Source organism: Mesocricetus auratus, unplaced genomic scaffold (assembly GCF_017639785.1).
Source record: "Mesocricetus auratus isolate SY011 unplaced genomic scaffold, BCM_Maur_2.0 Super-Scaffold_100676, whole genome shotgun sequence".
In the NCBI taxonomy this organism is placed as follows: Eukaryota; Metazoa; Chordata; class Mammalia; order Rodentia; family Cricetidae; genus Mesocricetus; species Mesocricetus auratus.
The window spans coordinates 28,631,441-28,652,482 of NW_024429266.1; the positions used below are offsets into that span (position 1 = coordinate 28,631,441).

The 21,042-nt window shown below is 38.7% G+C and overlaps 1 protein-coding gene across 2 annotated transcripts in view; it reads left to right on the forward strand.

Annotated features, from left to right (window-relative positions):
* The window catches only part of Prrx1 (paired related homeobox 1), a 66,411-nt gene extending 46,711 nt beyond the window's left edge, over positions 1–19,700 (forward strand). The window contains exons 2-5 of one of the 2 annotated variants that reach the window (XM_005071359.4): positions 2,745–2,920; positions 6,987–7,168; positions 10,774–10,845; positions 16,327–16,464. In XM_005071359.4, the coding sequence (XP_005071416.1) occupies positions 2,745–2,920; positions 6,987–7,168; positions 10,774–10,828 (413 nt within the window). In that variant the 3' untranslated portion in view covers positions 10,829–10,845; positions 16,327–16,464. Of the gene's footprint in view, positions 1–2,744; positions 2,921–6,986; positions 7,169–10,773; positions 10,846–16,326 lie in introns of both variants that reach the window. The other variant, XM_005071358.4, reaches the window with a different exon arrangement.
* The last annotated feature ends 1,342 nt before the right edge of the window (positions 19,701–21,042 follow it).

Here is a 21,042-nt window from a genome sequence, read left to right on the forward strand (position 1 = left end):
CATGTGTTCAACCAGAGCCCCAAGTCAGAAGAATGTATTTATCACACATTTTCAAGTGCCCTGAGTTTGTAAACTTCGGCAGTGTTTATTTATTCTCTCCTGCTGTGGAAGACACTGTACCCAGGCCTGTTCCTCCATGGTAGGGAAAACTCTCAAACTAAGAGTAGTGAGCAAAGACAGATGAGCCAAAGAGCTGCCGCTCATGCTGTCTCTGCTGCCTATTCCTTGTCTCTTTCTATTTGACTTGGGCTTTGAAGGACATTTGCCAGAGCCAGGCTACTGGGACCCTTGCTATTTGCATGTCTTTTCTCACCTTCAACATGATCTGAACTGATGTTTTCATTGGTTAGAAACAACAAGCACATTCACTGAGAAACTCTTGCTGGAATCACTTCGGATCATCGCAGCTCTTTATTCCCTGTCATAAACTGTAATCCTCCATTTCCCTTCCTCCCACTTCAGGGGAGTTGGTGGTTTTACAGTGGACAGTCAGTGAGATTTCAATGGATGGTGGGAGACTTGAAAGAACTACTGAGTGATTACGTGGCAGGTTGTGGCACTAAGAACAAGACAAAATATTCTTGATCTTGATCAGAGTTTGCCAGTACAAGAAGAAACAGGATTACATAACAGAACAAAGGATTTGGAGCCTGTGGCTATACAGGAGAAGGAATTTTCTTGAGTGAAGACAAATCAGAGTATTTGCTTAATCTGGGGTTTTCTTTATATGACTAAAAAAATACTAACTTGTGGTCTGATTGGTCTTAAATTTAGAAGAGTAGAGAGGCTAAGGACTCTTGCAGATCGATGTTTAATGGAAACATGAAATTTCATGATAACGAACCCAGAGATACCTAAAGAACTAGGCATATGGAACTGTGGACAAGAGATCTGTTGGGTTGGGGGCGACAATAAGAATAATACAAGTGTTTTCAAACAGTTGAACAGGGAGGAGATTGTACATGCACGAGAACTGCTAAAAGACATTAGACCCTACATGTTTGGTTTACAGTGTTGTCAGCTGATTTTCCTAATAGGTAAAATACTGTCAGTCATGCTAGCTGGATGTTCTAGGCCTGGAGAGACCTTAGAAATTATGATGTACATAATGATTCATTAGAACATGACTGATTTGAGAGTTTCAGGGGAGTGTAATTGAAGCTCCATCAAGGTGCCATCAGTATCAAAAACAAAGAGGATTAACGGAACTCATGTATCAGTCAGGGAATAGTGGCCAGCAGTCTCTTTCTTGGAGAAATTGAGTAGGATCTTATACATTTTTTTCTTATAGAGACACTTCTGAGGGCAAGAGAAGTTTCATGTTTCCCATGGGAAAAAGTTTCAGTCAGTGTTTATTGTATCTGGGTCTTTAATTACTACAATATTGTAAGTCCTGAAGGAGCTTGAGAGGGAAGGCGTCTCATAGTGTAAAGGCAGCAGTGTCAACCATCAGGCACCCAGAGATCTGCACTGCAGGAATCCTCAGCCTAATCTGCACTTTGAACCCAAACATAAATCTAGAACAGACTCTAATTTGTTGGTTTGTGCTAACAATAATATTATGGCTTAGGTGGATGTCCATAGGGCATCTTGATTCTTGCTAGCAGCTTTGTCAAGAATGCTGTACGTGTGTTTAGTCACAGAAAACCGAGATCAGATGTGCTAGAAGCAAAGCGCTGAGAACTCCTTTGTGTTGAGGATGGAGCAAATATACAACTTCTCCTTTCCCCTCATTTTTACTCCTTGTAATTTTCTTTGGGCTGAGCCTTTCTGGTGAGAAGCTACTGGACAGCACGTGCCATAGGGAAATGCTTATGAGTCATATAGGTCTGGGAATTCCAAATGTCTGGACATTGGGTTGCTGGTCACAGTTGGTCAACCACTTGGTTTCCACAATCAATCATTCTTGTCCTCGGCCTGTGAAGGGGTTCAGGATAGGCCTATGTTACTATCTAATGGGGACATCCTGCTCTCTGGATGATGAGCAAACCAAGATGGCTTTGGGATAATTCAGAGAAAACCCAAAACAGACCCTGGCAGGTAAAAATTCAGGTATGTAATTATCTAAAGGTTCCCCAGTCTTCAGGACCCTACTACTCAATGTAGAACTCAGCTGTTTCAGGGGACAGCTCCCCATTCTTGTGTTTTATTAGGGTGAGCCCCAAGCTAATGGTTGCTGGTATTGTTTTTTACACTAACCTTGATCTAAGCTGGTGTTCTCAGCAACAGCATGGAGTTTTTAATATTGTTTTGGATCACTGCTTCAAAGAGAAAGCACATTAAAATGGAAATCTCTGGGTTTGAACAGTTCCTTTTCTGGTGACTCTGGGTCTGTGCTTTGGAGAGGATCTAGGGGGACTGGTATAATCAGTGATGAAACTGTATGAGTGAGCATCATATTGTGTAAGGGAATAAGGTAAAGTGCAATCTACTTTTATTTCTTCATCTCTAATAAAATACAGAGAGTATGGACCAGTGTGAGACTTTTCCTTTAGTCCTCTTTTACAGAGCAGGTTTCAAAGAGCATGTAGGTAATATTCTTCAGGCAATGATCTCAGATCTAATCTTACACATAGATTCAATAATGAGGTACCAGAAACCGAGGAGGATCTTGGCCCTTGCCAGAATTTGTATCAGCAAAGTAACATTTGACTTTAGTACTTTGCTAGGGATGTGGTAACTCTAGTCCACCTGGAACCTCTGGAGTGGTATTCACTCTTTATCACCAATTCATTTCATTCCAGATGATCAGCTGAACTCAGAGGAGAAGAAGAAGAGAAAGCAACGGAGAAACAGAACAACCTTCAACAGCAGCCAGCTGCAGGCCTTGGAGCGTGTCTTCGAGCGGACACATTACCCAGATGCTTTTGTGCGAGAAGATCTTGCACGTCGGGTGAACCTCACTGAGGCTAGAGTACAGGTAACTCATGTTTTGGGTGGCAGACACCAAGTATCCCCTCCACTGCGACCGGTCTCTGAAGATGGTTTATGAATACAAGTTGTAGGTTCGGAGCTGAAGCTGGTACTGATAAGGGTTGTACATATGAAGTATGACAACAGGCTTCATATCTTTACTGTGTTTCTTTAGGTTGAATGGCATTTTAAAAAATCAAACAGAATGCCTTTAGGAAGGATAGAATATGCTGTAGGGAGGGCTATTTCTTTCCCCTTGTTGTGAACCTTGTACTTTGGTGTTCTATTACACCATCTACTTGATCACTTACCTCTGCACCCCCAGCTTTCATTTTGAGCCCTAGAGTGGCCATTCCTAGGCTATTAACTCCCCCTCATCTGAGCTTTCTTCTCCAGCTTAGGAGAATAAATAAACCTGCCAGTACCTTGTTGTAAGTACCCATGATTATGAATGGTGATAAAGACTAGAGATGAATATGAAAAATTAGGTTAGGAGTACACTCAAAGTATTTAACTTCTTTTGTCTCCAATGTCTCTATGAAATAAAACAAGTCAAGGGAAGGTAGAGTAATGGTGACTCCTTCAGTTGGAAGAAGAGTGTGAGATTTTCCATATGGGGAGACAGGCTCCCCGCCTCAGAGTTGTCACCATGAGACAAGAAAGAATTGCAGCACCGTGATGCAAGGAAAGACATCTAGGCCCCTTCTGTGACCCTGAGGAAACTGAGACAGAATGTTGAGGATACACCTCTGTGTTGGCAGTCAGGGTTCATATCAGTGCTCCATAGTAACAACAGAGTCCTGCTCTCTCCATCCCATCATGCTCATAGAACTCATAGAATTGATGTTAACTGTTAACTCACCATTGTACACCACCCTAGGCTGCTTTGCATACAGTGCTATGAATTTTTCCTGCTTTCCTAACCATCTGCATCTCCTATTTCTCCAACCTCAGCCTTCAGTGAAATGAACAACTTTAAATGAGCAACACACACACACACACACACACACACTCATGCATACACATAGACAACACACACACAAAACATGTTCTTCTCCTTGTTTTGGCATTTTATTTTCTTATTTTTTGTGTTTTGACTATTGTTTTCATTTTGTTTTGAGAGAGAGAGAGACAAAAAGACAGAACACGAGGTTGCGTAGGTAAGGAGGTAGGGAGGATCTGGGAGGCATTGGGAGAAGGGAAAGAATATGGTCAAAATGTTGTATGTAAAAAATTAAATTAAATTAACTAGTAGCTCCTAGTATCTTAGAGCACCATTTTGTGATAGTGTTCAGAATTTGAAAAAGGAAACATAGATAGAGCAATGGTGAATATTGTTTTTAGAATTCAGAAATGTAAATTTTGAGCTGGGAGATTATCTTGTCTCCAATTCAATTGTTGAATGTTGTGCATGTATATACCTATAACGCATATGTACACATACGTGCATACACGTATATGGTAGGAGAGACAGGAAAATTCCATCTATGTATCACCTGTGTGTCCATTGTCTATCTCTTTTTTTCCTTCCTTTTCCACCACACTACAAACCAATGCCTTCCACTGCTGTGAACATTTCCTAGGTGAGTGGCACAAAATTGTTTCTCTGTATAGTCCTAGGTTTCCCCAGGTCAAACCAATCCCTAACTCTGGGACTCCATATTCAGGACATTCGCCATAACATGACAAGTACTATATGGAGTAATCTGTGGGTCAATTCTCCTTACTGGGTGGTGGAGCCCTCTTGTGTGGGGATAAATTTTATTCATCCATGCAAAATTCATTTCTTCCCTTTTCCTCAAATGCTTATTGAACAACTATGGAATTTTTGACCTGATTTGATTTGTTGGAAATAAATAAGACAGTGGCCCTCTTCTTAACCATGCTACAGTTTGGAACAGATAGAAAAGATGGCCAAACCTTCAAATGATGCCATCATGAGATGATCCCCACAGTAAAGAAATCTGCAAGAATTATTGATAGAGTAGAAGAAAGAATGATCCACTCTGCCCAAGGGAAAGGAAGGGACTTTGCCCTTATTGAGTGTACACTGTGAACCCACTCATAACTATTTGTAAGCATGTCAGTCATTTCTAATCAACTATGGGATAAAGTAACAGACACATTAGATAACAGTTCAATGACAAATCCTTAGTGTAGTATAGCTGGTATTTTTATGCAATTCTTTTAGACCTTGAAGTCTATGCCTTTCACTATGACCCTTCATGGAGGAAGTGATGTTACAATAAAATCTTGGATTTGATATCTGGACAGGGAGAAAGCATACTACCAGTAGAGGAAATGTCTGGTGTAACTGTGTATAGATGGATAGTCACTTCTGTTTGGGAGTCATTTGGTTGCTCTGAGCCTAAGACACACTAGAAAGTAATGTGGTTTTATGATAAACAAAGAGCTAATTTTTTAATAGTATTTTCTTGGTGGTAAGAAATTTTCAGTGTATTCTTCAGTAGGAAGGCAGTAGATGGTATCAAGCAAGACACAGATTATGTTTACATTTAAAGTGCTAACTCTAACAGTGATGTTCTGATCATATTACAAACGAAAGATCAGAGGGCTGGGAAGACAGGGAGGAGATGTCTAATCTCACCTTTGCTGATGTCCATTCAGGTCCTTCATGCTACACAATTCTGTGGGGCGGGGGCAATAGCCACATGGTATTTTAGATACATGTCATCCCCTAGTGCAATTTGTTCCCATACACTGTCATACTTCCTATGATTTGACTAAAACATTTTCTTTGTGTTACTTCAGATGTACTTACACACCTACCTTTAATAAATTTTGAGCTGCTTGAAAAAACAGTCCTCTTCATCCCTTTCTTCCCAGTTTTTAGTACAAGGCCTGCACTCCAGTGGGCATTCCACAAAGAGTCCTTGAATGAATATAAGCGAATGAATAAAATTCCATTGCAGTATAGATCTGTATGGTCATGGGTTAGATATCCTAAAGTAGAAAAATCGGCCAGTTATTATTTGTATAAACTTCAGTATTGTAATCTCACTGGGCATGTTCCTCTACTTCAAAGTATAAATGATAAAACCCAATATGCAGAACTGTTATACTAGGCTGAAACAGTGTGTAAGTCCCAATATAGATTACTAGTCCTGGGAGCAGTTTAATAAGTGATGAGTTTATCATTAGCTATTGCAGATGCTGTCAGATGTACAAATAAATGTCCTCCAGTTGAATTCTCAGGCTAGTGCCTGTTTTTTTGTTTGTTTTTCTACTGAGAGGTGTTTTTTTTTATATATAGAACATAGATAGGTTTCCCTGTCTGGATCAATATATTAGGAGTGCTAGACCCTGATAGCTTGCAAGGGGTCATTGTATGGATACACCCTTTTGAGGGAGAGGGATACCCTGGAACATCTGTCCCCCATTAGTCTTGATCTCTGGAGTCACTATTTGATTTTGCTTCCATAGGGGCTGCCAATTTATTGGGTACTCTTTAGTAGTTCTTTTCCTTCTGTTTTAATCTCCTTCTCTGATGACTTTTCCTACACCTCTTATATGAATCATTTTCTTCTTAATCCTTGTATAAGCTGTGGGCTTACTTTAAATAATAAACACCATGAAAGCAGAGGAAAAGTTCACACTTTGAAGAATTTTTTAAATGCCCTTCAAAAATCATTGTATCCATTGCCAACATCAAGTGAAAACCTCATTTTATTGATTATAACTACAGCAGGGTTTGTAACCTACATTTTGTCATCTTGTCAATTATTCATAGATCCCATCTCTGGATTTTTAATTACTAGAAGTATTTCATGGTCCTTTAGCGAGGGGGGAGGTTAAAATGGGGCTTTATCGATGCTAAGCTCTACCTCTGAAATGTTCCACAGACAGAGCTTTAACTCGGAATCACATAGCCCACAGAGGAAGGATTACATTGCAGTATTCCTGTTGTTTTAGGAAGGGTTCCAGACCCATCCTTATCTTTCTTGGGACGACATTATGTAGTAAAATCAACCAAGATTTCATTCACGTAACTTATTTCTCTTTGTTCTTCCTCTCCTTTTTTATATCTTTCTCCCTTCCCAACAATATTCCAGGTGTGGTTTCAGAACCGAAGAGCCAAGTTCCGTCGGAATGAGAGAGCCATGCTGGCCAATAAAAACGCTTCCCTCCTCAAGTCCTACTCAGGAGACGTGACTGCTGTGGAGCAGCCCATCGTACCTCGCCCTGCTCCTAGACCCACCGATTATCTCTCCTGGGGGACAGCCTCTCCATACAGGTGAATGACTGGCCCACTCTCCCTTGCTCCACTTCCACACGCTTCTCAGCCATCCACCACTCTCAAGGCTGCTTTTGCAGCTGGCTGACATTCCTTACTGGGTTAACCTCTTCAGAGACATTCAACTTGCTGGCACCCCCACATTTTTACAAGAGATTGCTGGTTGCCCCAGGAGCAGGGTTTGGGGCAGAAGAGAGAGGGGGCGGCCATCAGCAATCTCCTCTTGGACTCAGGAATTCTTGCCAAGGTTGCAATACCAGGAAAGAATATAAAAGAACAGATCCTTTGTAAACCGTGTCCAGTGCCCCTCTTGGAACCATTCTGGAACAAAACTCCAGTTTAAAACACCTTTGCTGTGTTATGGTCAAGTAGGGAATCAGTGTGTAATGCTCCAATTATAGGACTAAAAGCACTTTTCACAATAAAACTGATTTTGAATTAAAAGGACAGGAAGAAGAGAGAGAAGGATGGAGAGAGGGAGAGAGGGAGGGAGGGAGGGAGGAGATGAAAACTCAGCAATAGAGAAGTTCAATCACTTTCATGACCCTAGTTCCTTGTTAGTGGGCAAGGATCTCTTAAGATCTCCAAATGCCTTCCTATTTTATTTGTAATTCTTATATATTCCAATGTTTATCCCTCTCTCTCTTCCCCTCCTCTCTCTGTGAGGTGCTTCTTTCTCTCTCACTCTGTGTGGTATCCTTTAAATAAGAATAAAAATACACGAACTGTTATTTTAAAAAGGAATTGCTTGAAGCAGAAAACAACAGAGGACCATTTCAGTCTCTATTTGAAGACTTTTTCACTCCATCCAGGGCGCTGTTCAGAAAGCATAAGTTGATGCAGTCACATCTAGAATTCCTGTACTTAGTACATGATCAGGTTCCTGTGCCCTTCTTTAAATCTAGGAGACACCAGGTCAAGGCTATATATTCTGTCTGGCTGCTTTTTATGGAAGAACTATGCGCATATTTGTTTTTTCTATTAAAAACATTTGTTTATATTTTATTATTAAAGCTAATTCTTGCCCCAAGGAGGGGTTTAAAACTGGTTACAGGAGTTTGGGCCAAGCTAAAGATGTGAAATGCACATTTGGGAAGCACAAGTACTTTCCCACAGTTGGTAGGTGTCAGTAAATCCCAAAGTTTCATCTAAATGGTCTTTTGCTTCAAATAATTTCTACAGAGAAATGCCATGAATGCATTTGGGAGTTTGGGGACATTCCTTGTGTAATTAGCCTGAAGTAGCTCCGATCTCAATGGTAGATGTCCCTTGTCTAGGAGAATGAGAGGGACCTATTCCTGTTCTGGATCTTCAAGCTGACTTTGAAATATCAGCCATGTCTATGTTTCCTACTTACAATTTAAATGCTTCTCCCATGGAACTTACTAAAAACATAGTTTGGAGACTGTTGTGGAATAGCATATTCTTTAATATTTTAAATAAGTGGAAGGCCTGTTCTCCCTACAACTATTGATCTGATAATCTACAGATTCAGTCAGCAGATTAAGATATGGGTGGAGTTCAGGGTCTGCTGCATTAAGATTTCTGGTTTGAATTTGCTTGCAACCAGGAAGTATTGCTCCTTTTTCTGACTATGTCTTCCTTGGGACTTTTTTCACCCCTAGCTATCAACAATCTACATGGCTGCCATGTGGGTCCTACCCATGGAGCCAAACACAGCAAATTACACAAATGGAGATGAGATCCATCCTGAACTAGCATCGAGTTAGGCCAACTGAACCAAAGATAGACAAGTTTCTGCATCCAACAGAAACTAGTAACATGATGATTTGTGTGTGCCTTTTGGGAAATATTCTATTTTAACTGAAAAAAATAGAAAGATTCTAGATACATTTCCAAAATCCATTCATAATTTCAACATCTTGATATAACTAGTTCATTTTATGACTAGAGTTCAATATTTTATATAGGGATAATCTTAGTGTACATTTTTTTGTATCGTGCTTTTTTTACATAAAACTGTATAACCTAGTTCCTTTTACTCATTTCATGATATGCATTTATTTCTTTTACATATAGTATTTGTAAAAAAAAACTAAGGGAAGTGATATATAAGCTGATTGTTTATATTTTGTATGAAGAATAAGTTAATATCAAGTATAAGTAGAAAAACAAAAGTTTAAGGCAATAGTTTAATGAATGATATGTTTCTTTGACTTATTGTTGACTCAAGTGTTTATAATTTGGTTAATTTCTGAAAGTGGCAAAGGCTATTCTGTTACTTGGGGATTTTTTTCGGCTATGTTTAGAATCAAATATATTACAATTTTGCATTTGGAACCTTGCTAGAAAACATAATTGTTGTTAAGGAAATACAAAAGGAAAACAAATGATGAAAAGCAAAGGGAATGAGAGTTGTTGTTGCTGTTGGTACTATTATGTCTCATTAAAAGGCATTTCTCTTGGTTAACCTCTAGAGCACTCCTGTGTGATAGCTCTGTCCTTGCCCTGGCTCAAAACGAGAGGAAACTGAACACTTCCCCAGGTTTAAGTCTCCAGCAAGCAGAATTAGAACAGTATTTCTGGGCCCTGTTTCTGTCCAACACACAGGGATACATGTTGCACTATATTGGAAATACTGAAAAGTATAAGATTGTGAAACTATCTAAATGCTCCTTCTTGGTTCAAGCTTTCTTTCTTGATTCAACAAAGCATGTCTACACCTGGGGTCTCTATCCTGTGGTGTGGGCACCCCAGTGGTTAGATCATAAAACCCAGGGACAGTGAGTAGACAATTTTGTCAGGGAGAATGGTTTTCCAACTTCTATAGCTCATCTCTGGAAAAAGAACAGGAAACCAAATCATAAAAGCAGCTATTTGCCTATGGTCAGAACTACAGGCTGGAAGTAACCACCCCCTTCCTCCTATTTTTGCTGGATGTCTTTACTATTGAGTGTGAAGATAATATAACATATCATCTGCACTGAGAAGGTTTTAGAATGATATTAATAATTACACTAGGACAAAAGGTAAAAACTAGGATGATCCCTGGCAAACAAGGACATTTGGTTCACTCTAATTGTAGCTCAGTATGACCTCACTTATTCTCCAGAGTACACTAGATGGTGATGTCACACAGGCAACCGAGGTACCAGAGGGAGCAAAGGATTTCCTAACACGGACACTACTTTCCTGGTAGAGGTTGTTATTGACTTACCTGTAGCTAACTGAAGCAAGTTTGTGCTTGGGACATAAACCCACTTCTTTTTCTTTAAGCAAATTATGAAAATGAAAATGCACACAAACACTAAAATTATCAAGCCTTACTAGCTTTACAGTGTTTGCCTCTTGGGTAGCAAAAATCAACCAAATCCCATACTATTCTTGGTGATGAAGTAGTGAAGAAATTCTTCCCCAGACACTTCTCTTCCTCTGAGAGGTAGCTTGTGAATGGCGCGGCTCTATCATGCTCGTCTGGAGTGCCATTTATAGAGGGAGGGCTGGACTGGAAACTAGTAGCAAGGGAAAGAAAGGCTGATTACTCTTGTACACTGTCCCTCCCCTCATTTGGTCTTGGTCATGGTGCTGCTGACAGCTGCTCAACGCATTTGGCTCATTTCTCCCTTTCACACTTTCAAAAATAGATCTTCGTCCCTCCCAAGATGTTGTTTACACGAGGGGCTTCATAACGGATTCTAACGGAAGACACTGAAAAGGTAACTTGTCAGATGGGCATGAGGGTGGCTTCTTGGGGTAGGGCTTAAGGGGATATTAGTTTTTGCTTTTTGTTTTTAAGAAACTGGTGACTGATGTCTTAGAAATATAAGTAGTGGAGGTTCCCCAAATCAGAAATTAGAAGTCAGAACTTTAAGAAAGCATGCCCTCTAAGGGAGTGTAATTATCCAGAGCAACTTCCCTCAAACACAGTTATGTTCCAGGATCACTGGCCCGTGCCTATGAAGACTCTGATCCATTAAGTCTACAGTGGGGCTGGGATTCTGTATCTCTCTGTTGTTCCACTCTGAAGTAATTCTCATGATGGTCATATCGGACAGACTTTGACAAGGGAGGCTTTTGATACCCAAATATGAGCCATGGATCAGACTATGGCATTGCCCTGCTTCTGTTGCTTCTCAGGCCAATGCCATAGTTGATTTATTATGTAAGTTTATACTGAAAATTGAGTCAGACATAATTTTTCCCTATTGCATGTCTCACAAGGGAGTTGAAAATCTAGGGGTAAACAACATGGCACACTCAATATTGAAAAGGGGAAATGTAAAAGATCTGGTGGCAGGGGAAAGATGTTTCTACAAAGAGAAGTTGAACATTATAGAGGGATCACGGAACGCACAGTGGACACTAAGGCTTTACTCATGAAACGTGGTCCCACTTGCCTACTTAGAAAAAACAAGTATATATTTTAAAATTCAGCTTCCAAATTTCATGCAGAAAGAAGAAATGATGACTTAAGTTACATAGGCGCACCTCCTAAGGATTTATGAAACCTCAGTTTAGAAGTAAATTTCCCCAGGAAAACTGAAATTTACTTTTCTTAGGTGACATAAGCATTCCTCCATTGTTCTTTCCTTGACAAAAGAACAAGCCAAAGAGATGGCCTCCAACTCCTGTATTTCAGGGTTCAGAAAACTAGAGCCTGTGAAAGATAATCTAGAATGAGTGGAAACTTGGATGCTAAGGACCGTTCACATGCTTCTTAGGCTGTCATAATCATCTTTAGGGTGACGTTTTGTGCAGCTTCTCAACCTTTATTCAAAGAATGCTGACAGCATTGTTTTGTGATTTATAGGACTGACACTATGATTAGAGGTCAAACCATTAAGAGTATTTGCTCTACCTCCTTGGTAATATTTTCACTCCATTTTTTTAAGAACGAACTTTCAGAGCAAGTAGAATTGGTCATAAGTGACTTGTCTCCAGAGGAAACAATTATATGCCCCTGATGGTGGGGTGAGCATGCTGCTGGGTTGCATTTGCTTGGAATCTCCAAATAAGGAAGTGGAAAACCTCATACTTCCCGAAATGTGTCAGCTCTGTGATGTCCCACTGCAGACTTGATGAGTCAGCAGATGGAAGACAAGCCATTCTTTCTCATCTCTAATGTCTCCATGTGCTTTATTTGGCAATTCAGTTTCTTGGTTACAGATACAAAGAGCTTTGTTGAAAATTCAGCACAAATGGTACATTGGCCAACCTTTTTAAGACTTGGTCCCAGAACTCATATGTGCTCCCTGCTTACATGAATGAGAAATTCTTGCCAAATGGGATGTTAGTTGATTTGACTTTCAGTGGTTGTCATGTGTTTAACTGATACACATCACTGAATTTCTGTCTTTTTTTTTCCTTTTTTTAATTCCAGGAAGTTTCATTCGGTGTAGGAACAAGTGGTATTTTTACATGGGCTGGATGACCCATTCATTGGTTGAAATCAATTAATTACCTTTGCTGGTGTCTCTCCAGTGGGACGATATTTAAGGGCTCTCTTTTTTTTTTCTAAAGCAGAGTTTTAGGTGTTTCCATGACACAGAAAACAGATGGTCATGAATAGTCTCTCAGACTGGCAGCCATTCAAGTCTCTCCTGCCTCTGTTGTCACTTAAACAAGCAAGTCTTTCACCTTTCAATGCTATGGCTAAAGCATGACTAAGCAACTTTTGGGACACCAGGAATTAATTCTCTCTTTTCTGACTGCTAACAAGTCTTGTTTGTAGTGGTATGTCAAAAAGATGCCCATTACTTACCTATACTGCATTTAGCTTGAGCTGTAAAAACAGACCCATGTCAATCACCCAGAGGAAAATATATAAAATATGACTGGAACTCATATTTATGGTATTATATATCTTAAACACTTGTTAAGAAACAAAGAATGGAGATGGTGTCTGCTCTTGATAGTCTACATATATGGCTAACAAATACTGAAATACTAAGTTTGTCCAATCTTTGAAAATTAGTGACTTTCCTAAACATTTATCAGGTGAAACTGGTATCACTTACCAAACTTCCCAAAGGAGTGCAAATGCTATTTATTAATATCAACAACTTTCTTAACTCCTGACCCTGTAACTTGAGGGACATCATATATTATTGCTACAGAATCACTGCTAGGATGGTGCTGTCATTATTACAGTTCCACAAAATACAAAGAGACACTGTTCTCCGCTGTGCTCACAGGCTGTCACTTGAATACCTTGGTGAATATTCACTCTCTTGTGCAAAATACTATCTTAATTCTTATTCATTTGGTTTTCAGTGAAAAAGTGGATTGATTCATGTTACTTAGTGTCAACCTACCTTAGAAAGAAACTCAGTATTTCTACAACAGTTACCACACAATGTATTCAGGCTAGAACATCAGATGAGATATAGTAGTAGACTATGAAATAACTGTGGACAAAATGTGTGCTATAGCAGAACTGATACCAACACTATAGTAGACAATTCAGAAAATAGTAACACCAAGTCAGAAAATTAACACATGCTCCCAGATATTAATCCCTTCTTCCAAAGAGGTTCAGTTATCAAAGAAAAGGTGAATTTCTATCAAGTAGGACCTTGCTGCCCAGAATCTCAAAGGATGGGGGATCTCTCTTAGAAACTTGGACCAAGTATCTAGAAGCACAATTATTCCATAACAATCTATAATTTGTAGTAGTAATTTTTTCAAGTTCTCTTAAGAAGTTTTAGCCTTGTGTATTCAGAAGTCACTCAATTGTCTTCCCAGAATTTAACAAGCAACACAGACACCCTGTTACACCAGCTTCTGCTCTATGTGTTTAAAATACCCATAACTGTAGACTATCTCTAGGACTTGATACTCTCACAGAAACCTGGTTGATAAAGGCTAATTTTATTTTATAATAATACATAATTTAGGTACATTGCCCAAACCTGGTTATCTCTTTTCTTAGTTACTATTTTGTTTGCCCCCCCCCCCTTTTCTTAGAGACAGGGTCTCTTTGTGTAGCTTGGCTGTCCTGAAGCTTACTTTATAAACCAGGCTGGCCTCAAACTCAGAGATCCATCTGCCTCTGCCTCCTGAGTACTGGGATTAAAGGTGTGTACCACCACACCTAGAAGCTACTAAATTTTTGAATGTTTGATATATCCTGGAAATTTTTCAACTACAAATTTGAGGTATGCATTGATTTCTAGTAGGATATTAGATAGAAGCATGTAATTCATCTAGAAAGTAAATGATATCTATTTGGCTTTTCCTGTGTTAGCAAATTGTTCTAGTCATAATTTAAGCCTGCTTTAAATGAGTATTCTTCTGCCTCTTGGATGGACAGTGATAAAAACAGTCTGTTTTATTATTAAGCTTTCATATATTAATGTATTTTTACTGTGAAAAGATGTCTTTATAGATCTAATAATATGCAATGATTATGCCCTCTTTTGCTACATCTTTCTGACTCTGTCCTTCCATTAAGATAACAAATTTTAGAGAAAGAACTAGTCCTCAAGAATAAACGAATTCTTTTTAGAGAGAACTACAGCAGGATAATAGATGTCAGGGATGCACAGATCAGTTTAATCATTCTATATCTAGTTATGGCTGTTTATTCAGTAAGGGGTTTATTGAACACCAAATATGTGCTGGATGCGTCAGCTCTACCTGAAGATACAGTGATGAAGAAAGCAGATGTGGTGGTCTATGCAGCTTTTAGAAAAAAATGATAAACTCTGAACAAGTTATTAATTAAATATGAATTAAATGAGTAAAGCAAAAATACAGGGTGCTATAAGAGAACTTAGCCTTGTCTGGGAAGGGAAGTTTAGGACCCAGAAATTGATCAGGAAGAGGGGACATCTAGAAATGAAATGTAAGAATGTAGAATTATTTTGTAACCCGAGTTTTTTCCCCTTTGTTGCAATGTAGACTTTATTCTCACAATGACTTATATCTAGGTAATAAAGCTTTTAAAAGATTTGCTTTATACAATGAGTAAGTGATACGAAACTCAGTGTATTTCTTTAAATCATTTTTTCCTTGGGAAATGCTAGAATCTGAAATAGACTACTGTGAGTCTTAACTCCAATCTTGACTCCAATGGTATATTGCATCTAGGTTTAGTTTTCGTTCTTTCTGATCTTGTCACTTGATCCCATATCCACAAACTCCTGTATGGCAAACAAAATTTCACTGGAATGCAGAAGGCAGAAAAGCACACATCGTTCCATTTATAAGTCTCATCTCTGCTCTCTGTTGAAAAGGATCTTATGCATCTTAGAAACAGCTAGAAGCATTCTACTTAGTCCAACAAGTCTTGTTTTAACTATTTTATACAGAGAAAAAGATAATTTGCATCTACATCTACACATTATTTCTTTTCCTTTAAAAGAGATTTGCGGATGCAATGAATAGAAGCCCACCAGTAATGAGTTCTTGGATAGGTCTTTATAGTCTATGACAATCAAAACTAGCTTCATGTTTCTCTCAACGACATAGACAGGGAGAAACAGTTATGCCTGAGATCAAGAATGGTAAAACTATAACTTGGGAAGTTTATTTTTAAATTTCAAATATTTCCAAGGTGACTCACCCCAAAGGTGGTGTGTGCTAGTCACTTTTGAGAAGCTATAAAAATCAAGACCCATTGACAGGAAAGTCTTGATTTAACCGTGTTTGTTATTATTGTCCAGAGAATCACAATGACAGAAGGGTAAGCTGGGTTGTTTAACCAATTATACAAGTACATCATTCCTTTTAGTATTATTGATTGTCCACTCTAGTTACCTAGAGGGAAGAAGCAACATTCTTCCAGGCGAGTGTTACTTGCTTGCTGATCTCCTTCACTGGTTCCACAGGCTGTTGTATGGGTAGAAAAGCTTAGGCTGTGCTTAACTAGCTGATGAAACTCCTGCTACTTGACAAGCAGAATCTCCTCTTCCCTTAGAAACAAATCATTATTCACTGTATCCAACACAGGAAATACCTCTCCCTACCCTATTTCATTTCCTCTGCTTCCCCAATGTCCTATAAAAGATGGCCACCCTTTTCCAAAGACCTTTGACTAATTGAAAGCTGGGTCTGTAAGAGACCCCAGAGGTCCTCTATCCACCCTACTGCCCTGCCTGCCCCTGTCCTGAGAGTATATCCACCCAGGGCATGGACTTGCAGCTTTATGACACTAATGCCTGTTGTTCTCCCTGCTCTCTCCTTTGTCCCTACAGCGCCATGGCTACTTATTCTGCCACATGTGCCAACAATAGCCCTGCACAGGGTATCAACATGGCCAACAGCATTGCCAACCTGAGACTGAAGGCCAAGGAATATAGTTTACAGAGGAACCAAGTGCCAACAGTCAACTGAGGAAAAAATAATTAAACAGGCCTAAGAAGAAATCAAAAACCATAAGAAACCTATCCTGTTCTGTCATTTCTTCATCTGCTGGAAAAAAATAAAAGCAAACAAACAAACAATGCCAGAACTAAAATATTGGGACCATGGCGGAGAAAAGCAGGAGAGGAACAAAACGAGAATTAGTTAACAGTGGTTCCTTCTTCCTCTCGGATACCATCACCATTTGTTTCTGTGTGTGTTCATTTTGTTTTCCTTCTATCCATGCTTTGCTAATTATACTCCAGGCTTCTTCAGTTAGGCTCAACTCACCCATTCCTATAATTGTATGAGAATTAAAAAAATCTTCAGCAGCCAAAGAAACACACACACACATATGCATATATGCATATAAGCACATATACACACTCGAGTGTGTGTGTGTGCACGCATGTGCACGCGCATGAAAGATTATGTCTCAGTAACCTGTTTGACTTCAGTGCCTTATTCTGTCTCCTTCTAGTATCTCTAGCAGATTTTGAAAATCAAAAGTATTTCTGAGGAACCTGTATGTTGTCTCCATGTCTGTTGGTTATGGTAAGGTTTTTCTGTCAGCTTCAGGAAAAAGGAATGTACACATGTTGTGGTGTTTGACCTGTCCGATTGATGTGGTTGGCCATGTCTGGTGAACTCTGAGCTCTAAGGTCTCAAGTGAATCTGTGGACTTAAGCTCTAAGTGCTAGGTTATAATGTCGCCATCAACACCATCCCTCATCTAAACCAAACAATAAACCATCCCAAGTTAAAGATATCTGTTGTTTTTGAACATTTTGAACAGATGCTGTCATTTGCTCTTTGGTAGAAGAAGTACTTTTGGTTTTAGAGATGGAGAGAAATTTTTGTAGTAAATTTTGTAGAAAAATTTTTTGGGGGAAAAGAAATACTGAATTGAAAGGCATAGCCTTTATCTCTTTGGTGCCTTAGTGGTGGTCAGATGCGCGCGCACATGCGTGCGCGCGCGCGAGCACACACACACACACACACACACATTCTGTGTATATTTATATATATATTATATATAAAATATTGCAAGCTTGAGTTTGCAGTTTCTCAAACAGTATAAAAGCAAACTTTACACCATCACTGCTGTCCTTATCTACACAGTAATAATATATTAATGTGGTATCTTGTTGTTTTCCATACTCTATACAAAATTCTCATTAAGGTCAAAGTACAATTTGCTAGGAAACTGTGTGAGAACAGCTTTCATTTTCATTTTAGGGCTTTAAAGGAATTTGGAATTATTTAACAATATAAGGATGATCTTGAGTTTGGAGCCTGATCTCAAGAAATACACACAGAAAGCAGGGGCATGGTGTAGTTAGCCATCTGCTCTTTCTCCACTCCATAGAAATATGAAAGACAATTAACATGTTTAACTGAAGTTCTTAAAGCGTTCTCTAAACTCCAGAAAATTAAGGACAATTATGCTTTCATATTTTAGTATTTTTGAAATGGGGATTAGTATGTAGGGTGGGAGGCAGGGCAGGTATTTTTTTGTTTCTCTTTGTTCCCAGCTAGGCTTTGTCAACTTTCCTGGTGAACTTGACCAAACCATGCTGTGTCTAGTTTACCTATTTATAAAATGGATTTAACAATTCTTACATATCTCACAAGGAAGCTGTGAGGCTATGTTCATTTGCTTCCTCCCTTCCTCCCTCCCTCCGTCCCTCCCTCCCTCCCTCCTTTCCTCCTTCCTTTCTTCTTTCTTGTTCTTTGTCTGTTCAGCACTTTGTAGCTATGGGAGGAAAGGGACTTTAAGAGCACACAATGTTCATGGATTAACAGTATCTAGAAGCTTTGTTTTTGAGCAGGAAATGGTATCTGGCTGTACATACATATAACCTTGTATTTGGAAATGATAAATAGGTTTATATTTTCAGATATTTCAATGATCACATCATTTGACCAAAGAATAATTTAAGACACAAAGTATAGAGATATTTTTTAACTTATATTCTCATCAACAGCTTGACAACCATAGTTCTCAGTGAATAAAATGCTTCAGATTGGCTTTGGCCAAATAAGTCAACTTTGTAATATGAGTGACAGGAAAAATATTTGGAGTATAAGATGTACTTTCAGTATACATTTTTATTTCCCTTGGCATATCTAATTGAGTTAATGGTGATTTTTTTCAGTCTAACAGTTACTGATCTGAAAATATATTTCAAATGATTTTGTACATTGTTAATAATAAGAAGGAAGACCGTCATGTGTACTTCAAGCTCATGTAGTGAACCCTTCTCGATAACACCCATTAAAACATTTCTTTCAGAATAGTTCATATGGTTTGGATGAACACACATTACATGTTTTTAAGGAGTCTTTCCACTCATGCATTCGTCCCACTAATTGTTGTGTATTATCAGGTTTCAAAGGAACAAGCAGTACATCCTTATTGTAAAAACGTCCTTTGATTTGTAAAGTGAGTACAAGTCCAATAGACTGGTAAATTAGCGGGATTTCAAGTTTGCAGAGAATAGCTAAGATATTTGGGTTATAGCCAAGGAAAAGAATTTAGAAATAAGCAAATTTTGCTAAGGAGAGTAGATTCATAGAAGAGAATCATACAAGAAAGTTGTTTGAATTCTTAATCCTGATTCTATTTCCAGTGACCATCAAAAGAGCCTGATCTATAAACTCAAAGGAGAAAGTGGGAGGCTTTACCTAATGCTTCAAATCAGTAGTTTCTAGGAATTCATAGAATAACCCTTGCTAGTTAGTCACAGGAATGCCTGTTCCCAGTGGATCCGCACCACAACATCTTTATCTGATCGTTTATCTGGATACATCTCTGAAACACTAGCACTCTGTTTTGTTCATTTAGGATCCATTTTTAAATTCGACATACGTTTAACAAGTGATTTGGAGGATTAGATTTCTAGCTTGTAAGTCAATTGACAGAGGAGTGTCTCAGTGCCACAGACTCAAGGCATACACCTGTTACTCTCCACCAAAATATACACAGATGAAGACATGAAACTGTCATTGTCTTCAATCCCTTCCCAAACAAGAAGCTAATTAGTAGAGTACTTGGCGGGTTAAATTAAACCAGAAGTAATGACCTACATAAATGACATATGGTAATAAAGATCTCATAAGAAATGTAATATGTAAATTATATCTTGCTTTATGATGTAAAATATACATTGTTTGTGCTAGAATAGAAATGATTTCTTTTCAATAAAATGAGAGACTGACACTACAATGTCTTTTGTTATAATACACTGGACTCAGATGATTATTTTTCCTTTAAAATTCCAAAATGCAGAGCTGCTTGGATTCAAGATGGCCCTGAGAGTAGTGAAGGTAAGAATGTTTTATAAGCAAGAGAAGATTTTATCAAGGTATGATATTGTATATTATTCTTCAAAAGCAAAAGTAGTAATTGGAGGAAGAAGGAATAGCTGTATGTACAGTAGGAAGATGAGGGCAGAACTTCTGATAAAAATTTAGCAATTTTACCTATGCTTTTAGCATTCACAATATTACATACAATAAGACAAATAGTCTTCACATAAAGCACAAGCTTTTATTTTAATATTATCAAAATGAAGCATTTTAAGCAACCATTGTATACAGTGTGGGTGTGTGGCAATAAAGAAAACAAAAACCACATCATGAGGAATAAATTGTTTTTATACCAGTTAAAATCTGGTCAAAAAGGCAACTTGAGAATAAACAAGTTATGCGACAATTAAGACAATTAGTTAAGACAAATAGTTGTTAAACAAATAGAGTGCATAGAATAATTTCAGGAGAAGAAAGAAAACATTGAGCTAGAGCGGGACAAGAGGAGACAGGGAGAAGCAAAGGGAAGCAGGAAGGAACAAGGCAGGATGCGACCTTGAGGGAACTGGACTCATCAATCTGTTGACCTTTAACTTTCAGATAAAAGACATGAACCTTTTTTCGGGCCTTAAAGACCCATAAAAGGTTTTAAGTAAGAATGGCTTCTAAGCAAGAGAAAAAAAATTTAAAAACTTGCCATTTTGGCCTAACACTTTTTGTAAACAGGCAAAGATGAGCTAGGGCAGGGCAAGCACTGGAAGACAGATGTGACTTACAGGGAATGGGAAATAGGGAGAGTCTTCCAAGAAAGAATCAATAGGACTGCCTACCAAGAAGAAAAGAGAGTCGAAGACATCACTGACCAAACCCTGGTGACGCAGTAAGTCATTGATAAAACTCATCAAAATCAACCAAAGAAGAGAGGCTCAGTCATTCACTGGGAAAGATGATGCAGTCTTAGATTGTTAAAGCTGCCATCACCAAGCAGAAGCTCCTGGTAAGCAAGGGCATGAAAAGCAGGGACTGGCCAGGGGCATAGTCAGAAGCTTGAAAATGACAATTTGGCATACAATTAGGAATGTGTTTTTCAAGATGAGAAACTGCCCTGTAACACAGAAATAATTTTAATAACTGATTTTTGGAAGTAGTTTCAACACAGGAATAAATACTGAGCTTTGAAGAGTAGCTACAGTCAGGAAGAGGGCTATGGAGGGCTGCTTCTAAGAATCTGGGGAAGAGGCAAATCAAGCCTGCTT